The following is a 19,730-nucleotide window of genomic DNA, read 5'->3' on the forward strand; positions in this document are numbered from 1 at the left end:
GCAACGATGAGAATTAATTTGACTGTTCATTATCAATCTGTGAAATGTATCATCACTTCATCAGTATCATCACTTAAGTAGTTAATTCAATTCCTCTTCCTCAATTTCTCACTAATCTCAATAATTCATGTATTGTCTTCTAATAAAATTTGTATTTTTCAGAATACTGTATTTATTTAAAGGAATAAAAAATTCATGGGTGACATCCGACATCTCAGAAGTCAGAATAAAATTATATGAAAAAAGGTTTTATTTTCATATTCATGGCCAAAAGAAAAATTTTGGCAGAAATTGTAGTCCCTCTTCCTCAGTCTTTCAAAACAAACCTAGTGGTTTCATGTTTCATCTGTCTAAAAAAACACACTTCTTGGATGATAAAAAAACAATTTTATCCCTCGTTTACCTATTTGTACTTTCTTTGCCCTCTATCTCCCTCATTTATTTATGAATTTTTCTGTTGATAGGACGAGATACTACTTTGATCAAAAATCGAACAAACTAATAATCAATTATTATTAAAAGTAAAACAGCTTCATTCATTTCAGAAAAAAAATGATCAATGCATGCTCTATTAATGAAATTGCAATCAATTCCAACTTTAATATGTACTTGGAAGTACACTTTCCCACTTAATTCAGAATTTTTAATTTTCATGTCTTTGTAAGTATTGTTACGAAAGACGTTGATTATTGATTGTCTGCGTTATTGATGGCAGAGAGGATGTATACTTAGAAGCTGGACAAGCCAGAGTAATATTTATTAATTTTTTAATTACTTATATACCTATTTTACTTGAATTCGATGGTGTTTTTTTCAGTAGTTCTAATTATGAATTTGAAAAGATCAATTTCAAAGTAAAACTGTCATGCTTCGAGTATAAACGGTGTACGATTACCATTAAACAATTATCTCATAGGCCTACCTACTTTTCACAATGTTATGGTCATTTCACGCATTGCGATAATACATATTAAATCCAGCTTCACTCCGCAACTTTGCCATAAAATAGGTACGTAAATTACATAATAAGTACCAAGATTATTTTTACTTCAGAATTGCCACCGATCGTCGTCGTTCTTTGATTTTATTGTGATATGCTCTACATAGTATTGAAAATACTCCAACTCGCTTCTTCTCGTGGTCTATCGAAATTAAACTTCCTTTGTTAACTATACGCAAACGTCTACAAAATCAAAGTAATGATTGTTTACTTCGATAATTATTTTATTTTATTCATGAATGGAATTTTTAAAACTCGATTGCTGTAATTTGACTTACTATAGTTGGCCTAATGCGCGTTCCTATGCTAATCCAATAGGTATATTTTAGTTCTTTCAGTTTAGTAAAAAAAAAAAAATAAAAAATAAAAAAAATAAAAATCTAAGCACTTCATTAATTATTATCTTGTTTTCAATGCTCTTTGTTTCAAAACCGCAAAAAAACGAAAATTAGAACAAATCTTCCACCGCAGACGAAATAAGCTTGTGCGTACCTATATGAAAGTTTACAATAAATAAATCAACATATCTGAAGGTACCTATAAAAAAAGTTCATCTCTGTGTACATTTTAAATTGTATCTATGACTCAAATCAATGTCACACAAGTCTATTTCCGCTTCCAATGGAAATATATCCGAGTTTAGAATGTATAATTATAAAATTAAACAATTAACATATCTAAAGTGGTGAAAAAACGATTCCGCAATGTGCGGTAAAAGGAACTCGACCTGCGTTCGATGGACGGGAATACCTACTAACACCGCAGTCTAAGGTTCTGGCAGTTGAATTGTTTTGATTGTACGATTTGTAGTACACCAAACAGTTCTATTTCGTCCTGCGAGCAAGTCGCACTTTCAGGGGATACTTTTGTTGTGTTCGACAATAATAGATCCGTTGAAGTTTTCTAATTTTTGTATTTGTTTTTCATTTTTGGCACTAATGTATCATAATTTATCGTGAATTTTTTTTACGTTGGTTTTGGATTTTGCTGCTCCGTCGTCGTCGTCGTCGTCGTTTTTTGTTCTCTTGAGAGGTAAGAAGATGATATGTACCTATTTATCTACTACTTATTATTTTTTTCTTTTTTAATTAGGTAGCTATCGGTAACTGATACGTCTGATACTTCCGTATCATTTTGATTGATTCATGTGGGTGGAGGTAGATGAGAAAAATATTAATTGAATATTTGCTGTAGGATGTGCTCAGCACTCACGTGGTGTAGAAGTAGATCTAGATCTAGATTTATTTTTAAATTTTAATTTGAAAGAAAAAAGAAAAAGCTAGATAAAAGTCTACTGCAAGTAGACGAAGGGCAGAGATTTTCAAATTTCATAGGTACCTAATCAGGATTTGTGAATCTAATCGTATAGCTTACTGAAGAAGTAGGTATGGGCATAGCGATATCAATCTTGAGTAAATCTCACAAATTACAGAGCAAGTTGATAATTTCATACTCATTTATCGTTAAATTGGAATTTTTCAAGTTTAAAGTAAATGTCGGTCGGTTTTTAGAATGCGCGGTAATTGTTCTGCATGATGCATTGCGTGTAAAAAAAAAATTGCATTGTACAATTGATTGCGATTGTTCACTTGAAAGAATTCTCTATAAATAAAACCTATGTTTATATTTCCCATTTGGTATGTAAATTTACGTTCCTTCGGTATGTTATAAAGTAGGTATTTGGTGGTATAATTTCGAAATATGTAATAATTTTGAAAGTGCATAAGAAAGCATGTTGGAAAACTTTGATCGGAAACGAATGTTGTAATAAAATCATTACTAGTAGAAAAAAAGGCAAATAAGGCAAATGAAAGGAAATAAGAATAGTTATGATTGTAATTTGTAAGTACCTGTAGGATGATTATTTTGATTTTGCTTTTTTTAGGTGCTCAACGGGGTGGGGGTGGGATGATGAAGAAGGGGGGCACTACATATATGTAACGTGTTAGTCTAGACTTCATAATAACATACGTAGGTAATCATTTCAAGTTTCAACACCCCTCTTCTTCGTCCTCTGAACTGATATTTACATCTACCTAGTCGCCTTAAGTCCTGTTTTTTCCTTTTAAACTTTTTGAATATTGAGATTTTGAGTAAGTACCAACCTACTTATGATGGAGCGTAAACATTTACGTGAGAACTGATGTGAGAAGTGATTGCTATATCTTGAATATTATTTATTTAGATTTTGTCAAAAAGTCCTGAAATCGTAAAAAAATTTTAATCATTGGTTTGTTTCCGGTTTCCTTCCATTTATCATAAATTATCACTTATCAGCCATTGAAAATAAATAATTGACATTTTTATTGAATTATAATATAATTAACTATGTACGAAGTAGTTTTTTTTTCAATATTTTCAACACCACAACAAAAAATATAAAATAGGCACCACAATATCAAGTCCATTAAAATGTAGAATATCTAGATATAAAGTAATTAAGCCACTTTTGTGACATTTCTAATAACATCTAAGAAATATACTTATTCAAAAAAAAAAAAAAATTTCAATTTCAATTTTGAAAAAAACGTTATGAAGATGAGAGGTAGGTATAGTCGGATCATCGGATGAATTTGAAATTGACATCATTTCTGAAAAACTAACAAATCATACTTATACAAAGGTCAGTCAACAAATAAGTTTCCCTCGTTCAGAAAATTAGGAAGGGAAATACCTAGGAACTTGAAATTTTCAGGGAATCTTGATACAACCTTTGAGCACCACTCTGCAAAATTTTATTCGGATCCGTTCAGTAGTTCGTTTATAATGAGAGTTTGAAGATGTGGTAGGACGGTAGGAGTCTTATAGCGGGTCAGAGTTGAAACTTAAATTGATTTCACGATGGGGATTGTGCCAAATTTGCGAGGCATAGTGATGCACTCAACCCGGTTTTTGGTTACCATTGTGTTAAGGAACTTGTTTTCATCATTCTTACACAAATTCTGACAATTCTTTTGACATGCAGCAACATGAACAGCGAAATTTTGTTTGTGACGCAGCACATTCAAATTTTGCGGTACTGAAAATGACTTTCAAAGTTCAATAATGTTTTTTAGGTAGTCAAATATGAAGCATCATGCTCACATTTGATGTTTTTGATACTGATATCAAGATTATTGTGTATAATTTCATCAATTTTTGCTGTTGAGTTCGTTTTTGAAACACTAGTTGTGCAACCTACCCTGTGATCACTTATCACGCTCAAGCGCTCACCACTGGATTTTCGGCACCACTCACATATTGTTCAAATTAGGACAATTTTTTCTTCATGGAGGATCAGTAGGCATCTGTAAACATCCATTAACGTATTTTTTTCGAAATTAAAATTTTTTTTTACTCCTCGTTGAACCACTTGAACCTCGGGCACGCTATAAAACTCCTATCTCATCTTCAAACTCTCATTATAAACGAACTACTGAACGGATCCGAATAACATTTTGCAGAGTGGTGCTCAAAGGTTGTATCAAGATTCCCTGAAAATTTCAAGTTCCTAGGTATTTCCCTTCCTAATTTTCTGAATGAGGGAAACTTATTTGTTGACTGACCTTTGTATGTAACAACACACGATTTTCTTTTTTTGGAATGCGAGGCTTATCTTGAGACCTAGGGGGCTTAAATTGAAAAAGTGAATTGAAATCGATATGCCACATATGATCATTAATTCATTATTCTTGAAAATAATTTATCCATCCCAAATTATTAGATTATAGCTCCTAAATTTGGCATGTGTGTGATAGTACTCGTACATAATATATCAAATATAAGTATCAACTTTGAATTTTCGATTTTTTTTAATGATGATTTTGAATTTATTTTTATTTCTCTTCAAACTTGCGAAAACAGATTTACTCCAACCGTGTATGGTACCAATTTCATTTTATTGAGATCCAAAATTGAAAACTGTCAAAAAAATATAACCCCCTTTTCTTCCACGACCATATCCAGTTCATCAGCAGCAAAATGATTCAAATATTTTTTTTAAGAAATAAAATATTTTAATATAATTTTTATATTTAAAAAATGATGTGCTGCATTCACGCCCCTTCTCCTCATATGAAGATTACCAGGTATCAAAAGGTTTTAGGTTACCTATACGTTAATTACTGCACTGCTTATTGAGATTTTCATTCACTAGCGAGAAAAACATGATTTGTACAAATTTTTTCTGTAATCAGAAGTAAATTAAATATCATATTTCGATGAAAAACACTCGCCAGGTAATAAAAATCTGAATTACGTATTCGAGTGATGAAATGATAAGGTTGATTAATGGATAGACCAAAGTAGTATGTAAGCAAAGTAGTCGATCTAGATACGTATAACTACCCATTGATATATTTTTTTCAAATAGGTATGAAAAATTCGAAGACACCTATGTACTCAAATTATGAATAAATCAATGAGAAATTACGACTCGGTGATAATAGTCGTAATAATTTGAATACTTTTTTCATTTTTTGTTTATTATAAGTCATTCAACCGAATAATTACAGCCGGTTTAAAAGAATTAAGTGCAATGTTAATTAACTGTGTAATAATTTATGTCACTAATTCACCACCACAACCGTACTAGCCTTGTTTATCAAAAATGCATCGTGATTTGCCATAAACTTATTACGTAGGAAACTTAAAGTTATACGTAGGTACCTAACCTATACGTAAACGTACCTACCTAGTCTACGTAATACGTAACGTACTAGAAATAAATAAATACCTACGTAAGTTAGCTTAAAAGTATCGTTACTTATGTTTTTGGTAGTAAAATACCTTATCAGAAATGTTAAAGCTTTCTCAGAACTTGAAGAAACTTGACAATGAAATAACTGTTATCAAAATATTAACCATTGGTTTGGTACCTACTATGAATTTCCTGAACCATGCACGTAAAAGAAAAACCTTATATATCTACTTACTAGTGAATTTGTTCACCTTGAAATTTTATTCAAAGGTGAAATTTTATTTCCATTCATCCGTAAACTAACTCAAACCCTATACCTATAAGTAGTATAAAATTGCATAGGTGGGGTATCGTATCTAGTGCTCCTTGAAGAAACAGGATATTTGTCTTCTTACAGGTGATTCAAGTGAATATCAATAATATGATTACTTACTACGATCCAAACAATGATACTGCCGGCATACTAATTGTACTTTATAACGTACCTGGCTACCTAATACCTATATACCTGAACTTATTCTGATCAAAGATGGTTCACAATCAGTTTAAATTTACCTACATAAATAAAAAAAAAAAAAAAAAGTACACATATCATAACTCATATAAGAGAACTAGTCCTTGAATTTTTTTGTAATACTTGGCATGATGCACATTGTTATTGAAAGCTCTTCAAAATAAAATGTTCAATTCATCTTACATAATGTCGCATTGTCGCGTTTGTAAAAAAAAAGAAATTAAATAAAGTTCGAAATATCCAATACAGTTAGGTGTACTGAGTATAGCCTACGTGTCCTACACAATTACAATTTACAACTATTGTCGACATAGTAGGTAATGGAATTTAGTATTATTACCGTAATTAACTCGATAATAATTACCTACCTCTTAAACTGAACAGAAATCTTTTCAAAAAAATTTTATATCATTTTTCAAATCTTAATTCTTTTAAAAATTATAATTACACCGGTCGTGTGTATTTTTCGGCCATAAGTAAAACAATTAAAAGCTGATTATTTTTATTGTACGGATTAATTGTATACCCTTATACATTGCTTATTTATTGTTGCATTTAATCGGATGACATGGCATCTCTATTCTATTTTGTTAAATTGTAATTCAATTCTGTTTCTCATTTGTCATACTGGACACGAAAGTAGACAATAAAATGAATTGTTTAAATGCCATAGAGCTTCCTGCTGAAATGTGAATACACAATTCATCTACATACAATACCAATTACAGATTTTTGTTGTGAATTTTCAATTTTTTATATTAAATAAATTAGATAATTTAAGAAATATTCGTGAAATTAAATTAGGTAATTTAAGTTATTAATTTTATCCCAAACAGGTAGGTAGGTACTGTAAGTTCTGAATATAAAAGGGGGGGGGGAGAAATATTTATGTTTTGTGAAAATTTCATAAGGTGCAGTCACTCTCATAGTGGAGTCTTCATTCTCGCGTGCAATAGTCATAAAAAACAAACAATGCTAAATTACATAAAATTACAGAAAAAATTCAGAGATATCATCACAGTCAGACACGCTCGAATAACTTAAAAATTGTGACTCATACGTATATTATATGTACCTACTTCAGTCAGAAAATTTCATCGAAATGAAAAAACCACCATCATAGTAGAGATATAGTCTATGTATAATTACTTTTTTCTCAAAAGAAAATGACGTCAAATGTAATAAATCACAATTTTAAAATGAAAAAAATGATTACATAATACATAGTCATGCATAGGAAAAATCAGGAATGTAAACTGAAATTTCGTTTTAGAATTCAAATTTTTAAAATACAGATTTCGGTTTTGATTTATAATATAGAAAGAGGAACTTAATGAAAAATCCAAGTTTAATATACCCACACTCCAACAGTGATAAAAAAAAAGAGGGAAATGACCAAAGCTAGAACTGAAAAAAGAAACTGAAAACGGAATTAAAAAATAAACTTTCAGTTCTTTCAAAGAATTTTGATCCACTATTATTTCATATCTATTCCTATTCATTTTACAAGAATAATTTTATCACGATGTATCGAATATTTTTTCCTTCGTTTGAAACTATAATTACAATTTTGAAAAAAAAAATCATTTCGAGTGTAGAAGTAAATATGTGTTGATGGAGGGGGGGGGGGAGTCTCACCATATTAAGCTGTTCCGCGACAAACGAAATTTTGTAGCATCTTTGTAAGTACCTACCTACATAAAATGTGATGAAATTAAAGTTATATGAAAATCAGTTTAAAATATTTTACATTTTACTTTAAATATCGGTAATCCCAACATCAATTATCATCAACTGATTATAGGTACCTACCTCTACCTACCCAAGTACCCATTTACATATTATGTTGTGAGGGGGCACGAACATTTTACATTTCCCCCGTAAAAGTTGATAGGTAATCATGACCCATAATGAGAGAAAATGATATGCAAGGTATAATTGATTCCTATTTGATACAGAAACGTAATTTGGATTCAATTTTTTCCAACTTCAATGTGAAAAAACATTTCCTACATTTTATCTTTTTTTTTTACTTTTAGGTATCAATACATTTACATACATTTTCCTTTCAAATATTAATTTAGATAATTATTAGGTATGTCATTTATTACCTCAACGTAATTAATACCCCACTATTCCCACTACTACGTATAACCATACCCAAAATTAATTTGCAAAACATATCAATGATACTTGTAAATGCTAAATGATGTTTATCAAATTATAATTGATTTAGGTATGTACCTACAAATCGTCCCAATGATACGATAAACTAATGAAATTACCGAGTATTTGACGTGGGCATTCAAATGCTCCTTCGTCATTGGAAAATTTTCAAAAAATGTACATCTATGAGATAAATACCTTATGGGTGATAAAATATCCACTCATCCAGAACAAAAAAAAATCGCAGTATTTAAAAGTTGGTGAAATTCAAGTTCATCTAGGTACCTACCTACATTACATCCGTTTAGGTTCAATAACATATTTTTGCATTTCATCGAAGTTCATTTGGACGAGTTCAAATGCACATCCTTATAGGAAGTACTTACTCGCATATAATATACCTATCAGCGTAATGATTAATCGTTTATCAATTAATTATCGCATATTCCGAGGCCTAGAGTAGGGTACCGATACTACGTAGGTATAGATTTCGAATGATAAAATTACAATTAAATTTTCATTTTCTGTATTATACGACGAAGATAAAGAATACCTAGCTGAAACCTATACCTGTTTGCTTTTACGATAGGTTTAGGTAGGTTATATGAGTAGTGTGAAGTCATTCGTGAAATGATTGGAAAATATTGCAACGTCAAACGTACCTACCCATAGTTTTACGTAGGTAAGATTTAGGTACATATCGTAATCGTGCACTTAATTCACCACAGAATGAGTAGTCGAGGCTCTCAGAAGGGAAAAATTGCTCAACTTCGAGGAAACTACCATAAAAATTGTTTGATAGATACCTAATATTTTATTGTATTTAATCATACGTTGTTACTGACGTTTAAAATGATGCTGATAAAACACAACTTTTTTGGAAAACTGAGGATATTTATAACTTCTATTGTATTACCTAATTACGAAGAATTGGAGATCAAGTATAAAAAACGTTGAGTACCTATTCCAAAAGGTCGTAACTTGACTACCAAATACAAAATGAGTATGATCAGTGAAAGATTTTTTGGTTTTTCAATCCATGAGAACAACAGTTTAACAAAATATCAAGCAAATGAAAACTTTCCCAGAAAGACCTACAGAAAATTTTTTCATTTTTACGTTTTTTTTTCTTGGTTATGTTGTAGGAGGGACAAAATTAATGTAAAAAGCTAATCATTTTTTCATTTTTTTCAATTTTTTAAATATTTTTTTTTATTGTAATTACATAGAGTTATCTGTGCTTTTTTCTAATTTCCTTCTTAAAAGAAATCTGGTAGGTATAATTAATTCTGTGCGGTATTTCCACAAAATTCCAGACAGGTTTTACGAGATTTACCTACTTTTATTTTTTCAGTTTTGAAAATTAAATTTTTTCTGTCCTGGATTCTAAAGTCTTGATGAGTACGTTTTCCAAAACAATAGGATATATGTATGTAGTTGTTTTTAAAAAAGAAAAAATGTTTTCAATACAAGTAAAGAATGTTTATAAACTCAATAATGACGATTTATCAGTTTTATTTATTAAATGAAAATATTATGCTATGGGAAGGTATACATACAAAAGCTTTTTATTGGAACTCAAAAGATAACAATCGAATGAATCGATGAGCAAACATGCAGATGAAGTAACAAACTTCAGAACTTCAGATATTCGTATACATAGGTATCTACCTACTTGTATAATTTTTCTGAGCTACCCCTGGTATTTTATTTAACAATTTCATACTTTGGTACCTACTCATCTTTCATGTTTCGAGAACGATTTTCTATTCATATACGGCCTCTCTACTCCAATTCTGAGATGTTTTTTACATTAAAAGTTACTTTTTTGAAAAAGCTTGTACCATTTTCCCAAGCCAGATAACTTGAAAGTAACAATTTGAAATCGTACACAAAAAAATAATAACAATAATAACCAAGTCTTCTGTCTCAGACAAACAATAGCCGGAGCTTGGTGAATGAACTTGTCCTAAAAATACTGGGCAGTTATCCAATCAGCTGAAAAGTTTGGCCCAATGTCAATTCATTGCAAACACCCTACACCCACATGCAGTTGCAGACGAATGACGAATCCTAGGTCAAATAAATAGGTACTAAATGTTAGATACCTACACTAATTTTATACCAACGAATTTTGGATGGAAATTTAGATTGATGAACACCAACCATTAGAGCCTCGCTTTCAGAGATTTAAAAAAAAAAAAAAAAAAAAAACATTTTTCTGAATTTGGAAAAAAAACCTCAAACTCCAATTTCAAAAGTTTTAATTCTAAATTTTTTTTAGGTATGAGACAAAGCACACTATATGGAAAGAGCGGCATCTCTCGATCCCTTCCTATTCACTTATGTCAGCTTCACTTATTCACTTTAAAAACGAAAAATTAATTTCACACGTAATATTTTCGACTTACGGTGGTCGTTGTTTTGATCAAGTCAAATTATTGTTCATTCATAAAAAAAAACCTCACCCATATATGAATGAAACAGCGATGAGTACATTAATAATAATAAGAAAAATGTGTACAATAAAACGCGTGTATGGTTATTATTACTTACAGCAGCATATCGTGGAGACTTGAAGGCGAATTTAATTGTTGAATTTAACTATCAGTAGGATATTAAACTTTCTTCTGTTTATTAGAAGCTTTCTTACGCTATAGGAGGCCTTTAAAGACTTAATCGTTTCCGAAGTGGAAGATTACGTTTATATTGTACAGGAATTTATGTAATTTTCATACATAGTGTATGTGTAGGTACGTCTTCGTAAATCTATACGTACATATTTAAGAGCAGGTTTATAATTTTGACCACACTTCTCGTGCTTCGGGCTTCGCAATTACAAAAAAGCGAAGTAAAAAACCGACAAAACTTCAAAAGCAACACTAAAAACAATCTGAAATAATTTTTTCAAAATTAAAACTCGCAATTTATTCTTTATTCATTTTTCTGTTTTTTTTTTCGTAAAATTTCATTAAAAATTTACATTTTGAAAATTTTCCACCTCGAACACTTAGGAGGTAGGTATGAGATCTGCAGAAAATCACGCTGAACACGTGATAAAATACGCAGTACCCTACCTAGCACCTACCCAGGTCTAGGTCTACGAGTATAGGTTCACCTGCGTAGAGAATACGCACCCGTGAAAATATTTAATAACATAAAATTTGTCAATTTAGTAAGAAAAAAAAAGGGAGAGACATATATCACAAAACAACAAAATATTTGCGCACGTTGTCGCTTTGTTCGAAATTATACGTTTGTTCGCCATTATAAGAATCTATACGCGATTTTCATACATAATTGTACGTAAGAAAATAAATTATATTACCGACTGTTTGGTTTTTTTTTCTATTCATATAATTGAATTAACGACATATTGTTGCGAATTGGATTTTACGTAATTTTACCTACTGGTAGCATCAATAAAGAGCAATGTGGATGGATACGCTGCGTTAGCGTAATGTAAATAAATTCAACTTATGTCCTCGACATTGACATTTTTTTTTTGTTTCAAAATATCTATCTATACCGTCTACACGTACAAGTTATGTACCTCAAACATGTGCCCTGGTGATACGAGTATGTAAATGTAGGCTACAGTAGCAGTTATCTATTCACGTGTTTTGAATGTTTTTGTCATAAATTCGTTTATAGAGATAGGTAGAGCTACCCATTTATAATAATGTCATAGACAAAAGAATCATTCAACCTAACAAAAATGCATAAATTGACCAGAACTTCGATAGGTAAAAACAGCACACCATTTACCCATATTATACCCTTTGAATTATTGAATGTTCAGGAATTAAAGTTCGTTTTTGAATTTTTGAGCACGGTTTTTTTTCTAGACAAATATTTACAATTATTGAATTGCTGATCGATCATAGGAATTCAAACCCATTTTTATTTTCAGTTTCCTATGAATTCAACTCTTTCAATAGGTGCCCTATTTCTGAGCTGGAATTTTTAAAAGTTATCAACGTAACTTGTAATTTTTTTAAAACAAATATTACAGCCACTGCCAGCTTATGCGGCATCTATCTGTACGTTTAACATTGTAAAATCACGATCGTGAAATGATAGTCCATTGACCTAACTTAATAATTTATAAAAACCGGATTGGTAGATCAGTTAGCTTGTATCTTTTTAGTCATTCTGTTTCTTCTGATGTATCCAAAAATTATATTGCGCTGGGTTTGCAGAGTGTCTGAATAATCGCGGAGTTCGTGCGATTAACTGCGAACCTGAAATTATATTTTGGCATCTCTAGATGGTCATTATGTTAGACCTGCTGGCGCAGCCCTACATAGTAAAATACCGTATATAGGTACCTAACCAGATTAATGAAAAAATGTGGAACGCTTCACGATTTTACGTGCCATTCAGCCGAAGCGAGTACTTACGTCGTTCAATAATAAAACTAAAATAAATGTGAAATCAAAACTTCAAAACGCACAAAAACATTTCTCTTCTAGGTATATAAAAAAAAAAAAAACGAAACAAAATGAACAGCTTTTTGTATTACATACTTCAAAATTTTGAAAATATGGTGTTTTTTTTAAAAAAAGAAAAAAAACAACACTCATTTCTTGAAATGGTACCATAGCTTTTACAAGTACATCACCGAATTTTTTGTAAGGAACATGACATGGGTTCGTCAGAAGCAATTTTTTCAAATAAATTCTTCATTACATACTTATTTACTTAAAACTCTTATTAAAGATGATTTATTCCTAAAAATAAAAAAAATTAAATTAACAGAATTTTTACGCAGAATTTTCTTTCTAAATTATAGAAAACTCCGCCACCATCTCGTAGGATATTAAAATACTATAGGTACCTACACTTTAAATTAGGTACGAGAATTCAGTTCAGTTCAATCAAGAATGCACTAAAAAAATTTAATACAAAGACTATGAAATATATTATAGGTAGGTACCTGTAAGTTGACTGGATTTGTAATATTTAATGTTCTTAAGAATTAAATTAAAATCAATAATTATCAAAATTGTTGGAAAAATGATGCGAGTTCTCAACCTACCTATTTTAGCGCTAGTATTAGTTACCTATTTAATACCTACCTATTATCTATCGTTATCTCCGACGAGATAAATAATTGTACATTGTATGTAACTTGTAACGAAATAAACTTCATTCGAGATGTGTATTCCTTTAAAAATATACACGAATAAATTTTGTCAGCGATTCATTGTAGGTAAAATAAGTATTTCGAAGTAGACCTTAATCTCATTTCTATAGGGTACCTACCTTTTCGCCTGCCATATTGAAAATTATTAAAAATTTATTATCACTGTGTAAACAATAGAATAATCTCTTGCAGGCGTTTTTTATTTCATGATATCTCCCTACATTCTTTTTTTTTTTTTTTTTGGTCAATGTTATTACATTGCTGATTTGGTGATGATAAATTTATGTACGAGTAAAATTGAATGACTTACATTTTTGTTCTAATAAGTAAGGTTGTGGCAATTGCAGTATGCTTTCGTTCGTATAGGTACATTAATTCTTAATTTTCAATGATCTAAAATGCACTTCTTATTTTTCGTTCGTTCACATATGACATTGATTTTATTATATTCTCACCAAGCTGATTTGATAAACTCTTCAGTTCTCGAAGGGGATATTTCAAAACTGAAGTAATGCTGGAGAAAGTCTTTGCATCAGGTAGTTACTAATCTATTTTTTACAAATCTAATTACCGAAACTCTCTTGAGTAAAATCAGATAGAACTACTTCCAGCAAGCCTAAGTACCTATATATTCTTCTTTTTCGAAAAAAGTACCTTCTGCTTATAATCATATACTTATTCAGCTTTCAGCCGCAGTTGGCTGATATTTTGCATTCCGTGTGGCGTGTATACTTATAGTTCACAAAGTATTGTTAAAGATGAGAAATTTCGCGTAAATTTCACGGCCAAGGTCAGTTGCCCTATTTAACGATGATTTTGTTGTGCATATGAATAGCAAGGATCAAGGCTAAAATGCTGGATTTTTCTGAAAACGCAAATATGTCCGGTTTATTTTACGAAATTAACTACGTTTGTGTAATATTATTTGAAAATTAACCATGCGTGAAATTAATTAGTTAATTACACGTACTTTACGTAAGTGTGTGTGTGTAATTTTTTGGTAAATGTGGATGGTGTTTGTTATTATGCAGTGGGTAAAAAATTAAAAATTATGTAGAGTGAATAGAATTTGTAGCAGATGATGATGGTAAAGTTACGAACACAAGAAAAGAATGCATTCAAAAGGTCAATCACGTTTAAATTCATTTTTCACAAGAATCGGGTTGATTATATTTAATGATAAAATATGCAAACTTTATATACCTAAAAGCTGTTGATCAACGAACTGTGAAAATATGTGCGTAGGTAAAGGTATCTTAGAGTGTGAAGAAAATTAAATTCATAGAAGGTTCTCAATGATGTAGGTAACATGTAGAAATCAGCTAAATTTGATGCAATGAGTATTCCACACCTGTTACCACATTTTAAGTTTATATTTGCGGATCATTAAATCGGAAGTAAGCAATGAAAATAATTTCGTATAAACGTTGCTCTCTATAATAATTCCCAATGATCGTATAAAATTAAAAGGAAAGGTTCGGCGAACACAGGTATAAAATACGCCTCAAACAGCATCATATGTATTTCCTGAATATATATTAAGAAGGTGATCTTGTAAAATCGCACAAGTGTATTAGTCTAATCAAAATTTCCATTAAACCGAAACTAATCCTTGACCTGAGGTAATAACTGGCGGTTTTTAATTTACCAACGAAGATAGGCATCCTTCAACGGTCATTAACACCCTACACTATTCATTGTACCTACGAGTATAAACCTAATGTCAATAACCATTTCGCCGCAATGATCGAATTTGTGTAATATTGTTGTAGGAGGCATTTTATAAATAGTCTGAATAAATACGCGTATAGACCTATTTTGACTGAAAATTTGAGGAGAGTATTGAGATGATATGATCTAATTAAAGCCTACCCTTTGAGCGATCATACCATAACAATTTGTAATTTCAGTAGGACGTAACATGGGTAGATATTACGGCGTAGTTGCAGGCAGGTATATTATAAAGTGTACTTACGTTGAATAGGAATATTAGGTACCTACTTATCAATACCTATGCTTTTTCACCCTTACAATAAGGTTTTTCTTCATGACCGGGTTTATTGTCAATGAAATATACTACGTATTCTATAGCAGGTTGTCTGGTTAATCACTTCCGTAAACTTAGGATAGGAATAGTTAATAGTTTAAGCACCACCTTATTTCAACGATAAATAATTAAATATTATGGAATTATTATTACAGAAGCATACACGTGTAAATTCTACACACATATGTATTCGACGTTTCAAGGTCGTAAGAAATATTCGCATTTGGGTACCTATTTAATTAAATAAGTTTAAGATCAAAGCATTTTATTATTTGAATAGAAATAGATTTTCTTAACGCGATGATAGCATACATTTTTCATTACCTATGCATTGGAATTGATTGAAACTTGAAGATGATGCGAAAAATCAATCACATAAATTGTGTGAAACGTAAAACCCAAGCGGCTTTGAATTGTCTCATGGAGGCTTTTTAGGACCATGTCATGTGCGCAATTTTTTTGTACCTAATTTTGATTTTGAATTCAAATTTCAAAGAAGCCACGAAAAAATAAAAAATTTTCATTAATTGTTTCTTTTGAATTTTCTGTACTCTACTCTCAATTCTGTATCCCATCAGGCCATCAATCGTCAATTGTCATTTTGTCATTCTAGAATCGAGATGAATAATGGGAAATAATTTTTATTCGATTTCAATAAATTATTCTTTCAGGTTTCATTCGAGTTTGAAAAACTAAATAAAATTAGGTACCTAATCGTGACCTAATGCATCCTGGACCTAAATCTTGTCAAGCCAAAAGAGAAGAGTTAAAATTAAAAATCAAAACAAGATTTCAGTCGTCAGTCAGTCAAAAAAACTCTAATTTTTTAAAATTTCGATTTAAAAATTAAAAAAATAAAAACAAAACAAAACACAAAACAAATTTTTCAAAGTTTAAAATTTTGAAAATTCAAATCAAAATTTCAAAACTTTAAAAGTGGAGTTGAGCAAACCTATAGTTCTTTTTACGAATCAACAAAACAGAATTCACGAATCACGAATGACCTGGCTAAATTTTTTGATGGGTGGCTATGGTTTTTTTCCATTTTTTCAAATGACGTCATCATAATAAACAAAGAGATAAAACCTTATCAATTCATTACACTTTTTTCTTTTTTTTGAACTAATTAGTTTTTTTTCTTCGCTATCTATAATATTATACATTAAATTTAATTCCTTCCAAAATTTATCAAAAGCTCTATAGTTTTCGCAACATTATCTACTTAATTTGTGTAAACAACCATTCGAACTGTGTTACTTTCAATAGTGTTAGATTAGAGTTCAATCAAATATCAATCGAGTATGAAATTTCAACGAATTTAAATTAGTCTTATAATTACTCAACCAATTAAAAAATGGCGAGTTCAAATTCCTTTCGAGCTTCAACGTCTGACGAAATTGTATATAAAGACGAGCACGATGATACTGCTTCTGTAAGATAGACATCTACACACTTGTTAAAATCTATAATTTTCAATTTGTTCAATAATGTCTAACATTATGCCTTATACTAATGAGGAAATTTTACTTCAGGAAGCATCACCTTTGTTACCTGCAATGGTCGCCGAAAAAGTTAGCATCAGTCAGCAAGTTCTCGTTTCCCAATCGGATCTATCGAAGGCGCGTCATGGTACCCAGTACATCGGCGCGATTATAGGTAATAATCATCATATTACAAAACTACCTATTTCTACATCTTATTCCTATACATTATTTCGCTCATTTCAATTCATTTCTTATACTGTATTTTCGCTCATAATTTACATTGGTGTTTCTGTTTTCTCGTCATGAAGCTACTTTTGGAGCACTGATCATTGGTACTACCTTGGGATGGACTTCTCCAACCACCGATGCGTTAGAAGGTGGTCAATATGGTTTCAGTGTATCGAAAGATGAAATGGCGTGGATTGGAAGCTTTATGCCATTAGGAGCAATTGTTGGATCACTTATTGTTGGTTCATTAGTTGATCTTTTGGGTAGAAAGAATCTCATCATAGTGTTAAATATTCCTATTACCATTGGTTGGATAGTAATGGCATTTGCTCCATCGGTTAGTATCTTTTAATAAAAACCTAATTGAAAAGTTCAATTCTAACGTGACTTTTGATTCCAACAAAGCATTTTTTTGTTCTCATGTTATCCATATTCCATATGGTTAATTTTCTAATGTTATCTTTCCAGGTTTTTATGTTTATTGTTGGAAGATTTCTGACCGGAATTTCCAGCGGTGCTTTCTGTTTTGTTGTTCCTATGTATACTGCTGAGATAGCTGGAAAAGATATCCGAGGTGCCTTGGGAACCTATTTTCAATTGCAAATCACTGTCGGAATTCTATTAGTCTATATTGCTGGAACCTTCGTAAGTATTTTTCATGGTAACTTTTTTACAATTTTCGAACGAGGATTTATTCATATAATCTGTATTTAGGTCAATGTGTTCACGTTAACGTTAATTTGCGCCGTAATCCCTGTGATATACGCTTTGATGATGTTGCTGCTTCCTGAAACACCCTATTTTCATATAATGAAGAAGAACCTCTCCGCTGCGAAGGAATCGATGTCTTGGTATCGAGGATCCAAGTACGACAGTCAACCTGAACTTTTGGAAATACAAAACGATATCGAAAGAGACGAAGCTGAAAAGGTTCCTTTCTTACAAGCTTTCCAGACTAAAGCTGCCAAACGAGGTTTGCTCATTGGTATTGGAGCAATGTTCTTCCAACAATTTTCTGGATGTAATGCGGTTATATTTTACACGAAATCGATTTTCCAGGTTAGTTTTCGATTATTTTATTTTATTAATTTGGAAAAAATACTCTTACTAAGCAAAGGTATTGTTTACAGGATGCTGGTGCTACCATCGACCCGAACCTATCCTCCATTATAATTGGAGTAGTACAAACTTTATCCACTTATATAGCTTCCCTAATCGTTGATAAACTCGGAAGACGGTTACTGATGTTGATGTCGATTATAGTAATGACTCTGTGTACTTTTACCTTGGGATTGTACTTTTACTTGAAAACAGACGCCAAATTGGACGTATCGGATATCGGCTGGCTTCCTCTGCTTAGTTTATCAGGATACATAATCGTTTTCTCTCTAGGATTCGGTCCAGTTCCGTGGATATTAGTAGGAGAAATATTCCCTCTTAAGATCAAAGGAGCGGCTTGTTCGATAGTGTGTTTGTGTAATTGGAGTTACGTTTTCTTAGTCACTAAACTATTTCCATTATTTGTAATTTGGTTCGGAGCTGGTATAACGTTTTGGTGTTTTGCTGTATGCTCCGCCATTGGTGTATTTTTCGTCGCGTTAATAGTACCGGAAACTAAAGGTAAAACTTTATCCGAAGTTCAAGCTATGTTAGGGGATGAAAATATTGTGCCATCGACTCAATACGAAGTCAATCCACCATTCGGTGAAACGAAAGTGAAAGTATAGCGGTATAATTGTAATTATAATTTACCCAAAGTGGACATTTAAATTCAACGGTTTCATAATCAATTTGTTCCATGCATTTATTATCAATATCAAAGAATTTTTTTCCAGTTTATATTCGTGATGAAAATCTACTTTTTTTTACGTTTTTAGTTTTATATTTATTACTTCTTATCATATCAAAAACTGTCATTTTAAATATCGCCGAAGCTTTTAGTTGTCCATTATTGTTAACTTTCATTTTTATTTTCCTCCGCATCTGTATTACGTCTTATTTATGTAAGTATTTTTATGTCGAAATTATGTATCAAATGCGAGAGTGTATTCCAAAAATTGAAACGAATTTCAGTGATACTCGCGTTTAATGTGATACATAAAATACTACTGAGATATTGTTGCTTATTTATTGTTTATTTAAGAATGATCTGCGTTGATTTTGATTATTTTATTGTATCATGTACCTTTAGATTAGATTTGTTACTGCGTAGTTACCATGTTGTATTATTATGTCATATCACAGTTTACATCACAACCTTTGTTCAATTGTTGTAGAAAGAAAAGATGAACGTTGCTTTTTCTAAAATTTGTGTACTTCCGCGAGGTATCCGTCCATCAGAAAATAGCGTTGAATAATATGATGAATTTTTGTGCATTATTTTCATTCCTGATTTTTTGTAAATTATTTGCATAATTTTATTGTTTTTATGAATAAATTATGTATATTTATGTTTAGTATTTTT

The 19,730-nt window shown here is 31.0% G+C and overlaps 1 protein-coding gene across 3 annotated transcripts; it reads left to right on the forward strand.

Moving 5' to 3' along the window:
* Window positions 1-1,780: 1,780 nt before the first annotated feature.
* On the forward strand, window positions 1,781-19,716 carry LOC135847367 (facilitated trehalose transporter Tret1-like). 3 transcript variants are annotated; one of them, XM_065366845.1, is made up of 6 exons: window positions 1,781-2,032; window positions 17,087-17,210; window positions 17,347-17,603; window positions 17,735-17,911; window positions 17,981-18,325; window positions 18,397-19,716. In XM_065366845.1, exons 2-6 carry the CDS (start codon window positions 17,111-17,113, stop codon window positions 18,991-18,993), a joined length of 1,476 nt encoding a protein of 491 aa, XP_065222917.1. In that variant the 5' UTR covers window positions 1,781-2,032; window positions 17,087-17,110; the 3' UTR covers window positions 18,994-19,716. The 3 variants fall into 3 exon arrangements, with proteins under 3 accessions (XP_065222917.1, XP_065222919.1, XP_065222916.1); XM_065366847.1 differs by lacking the exon at window positions 1,781-2,032 and adding an exon at window positions 2,499-2,637; XM_065366844.1 differs by lacking the exon at window positions 1,781-2,032 and adding an exon at window positions 16,690-16,986.
* Window positions 19,717-19,730: the final 14 nt, after the last annotated feature.

The sequence above is a fragment of the Planococcus citri genome, chromosome 5 (assembly GCF_950023065.1).
Source record: "Planococcus citri chromosome 5, ihPlaCitr1.1, whole genome shotgun sequence".
In the NCBI taxonomy this organism is placed as follows: Eukaryota; Metazoa; Arthropoda; class Insecta; order Hemiptera; family Pseudococcidae; genus Planococcus; species Planococcus citri.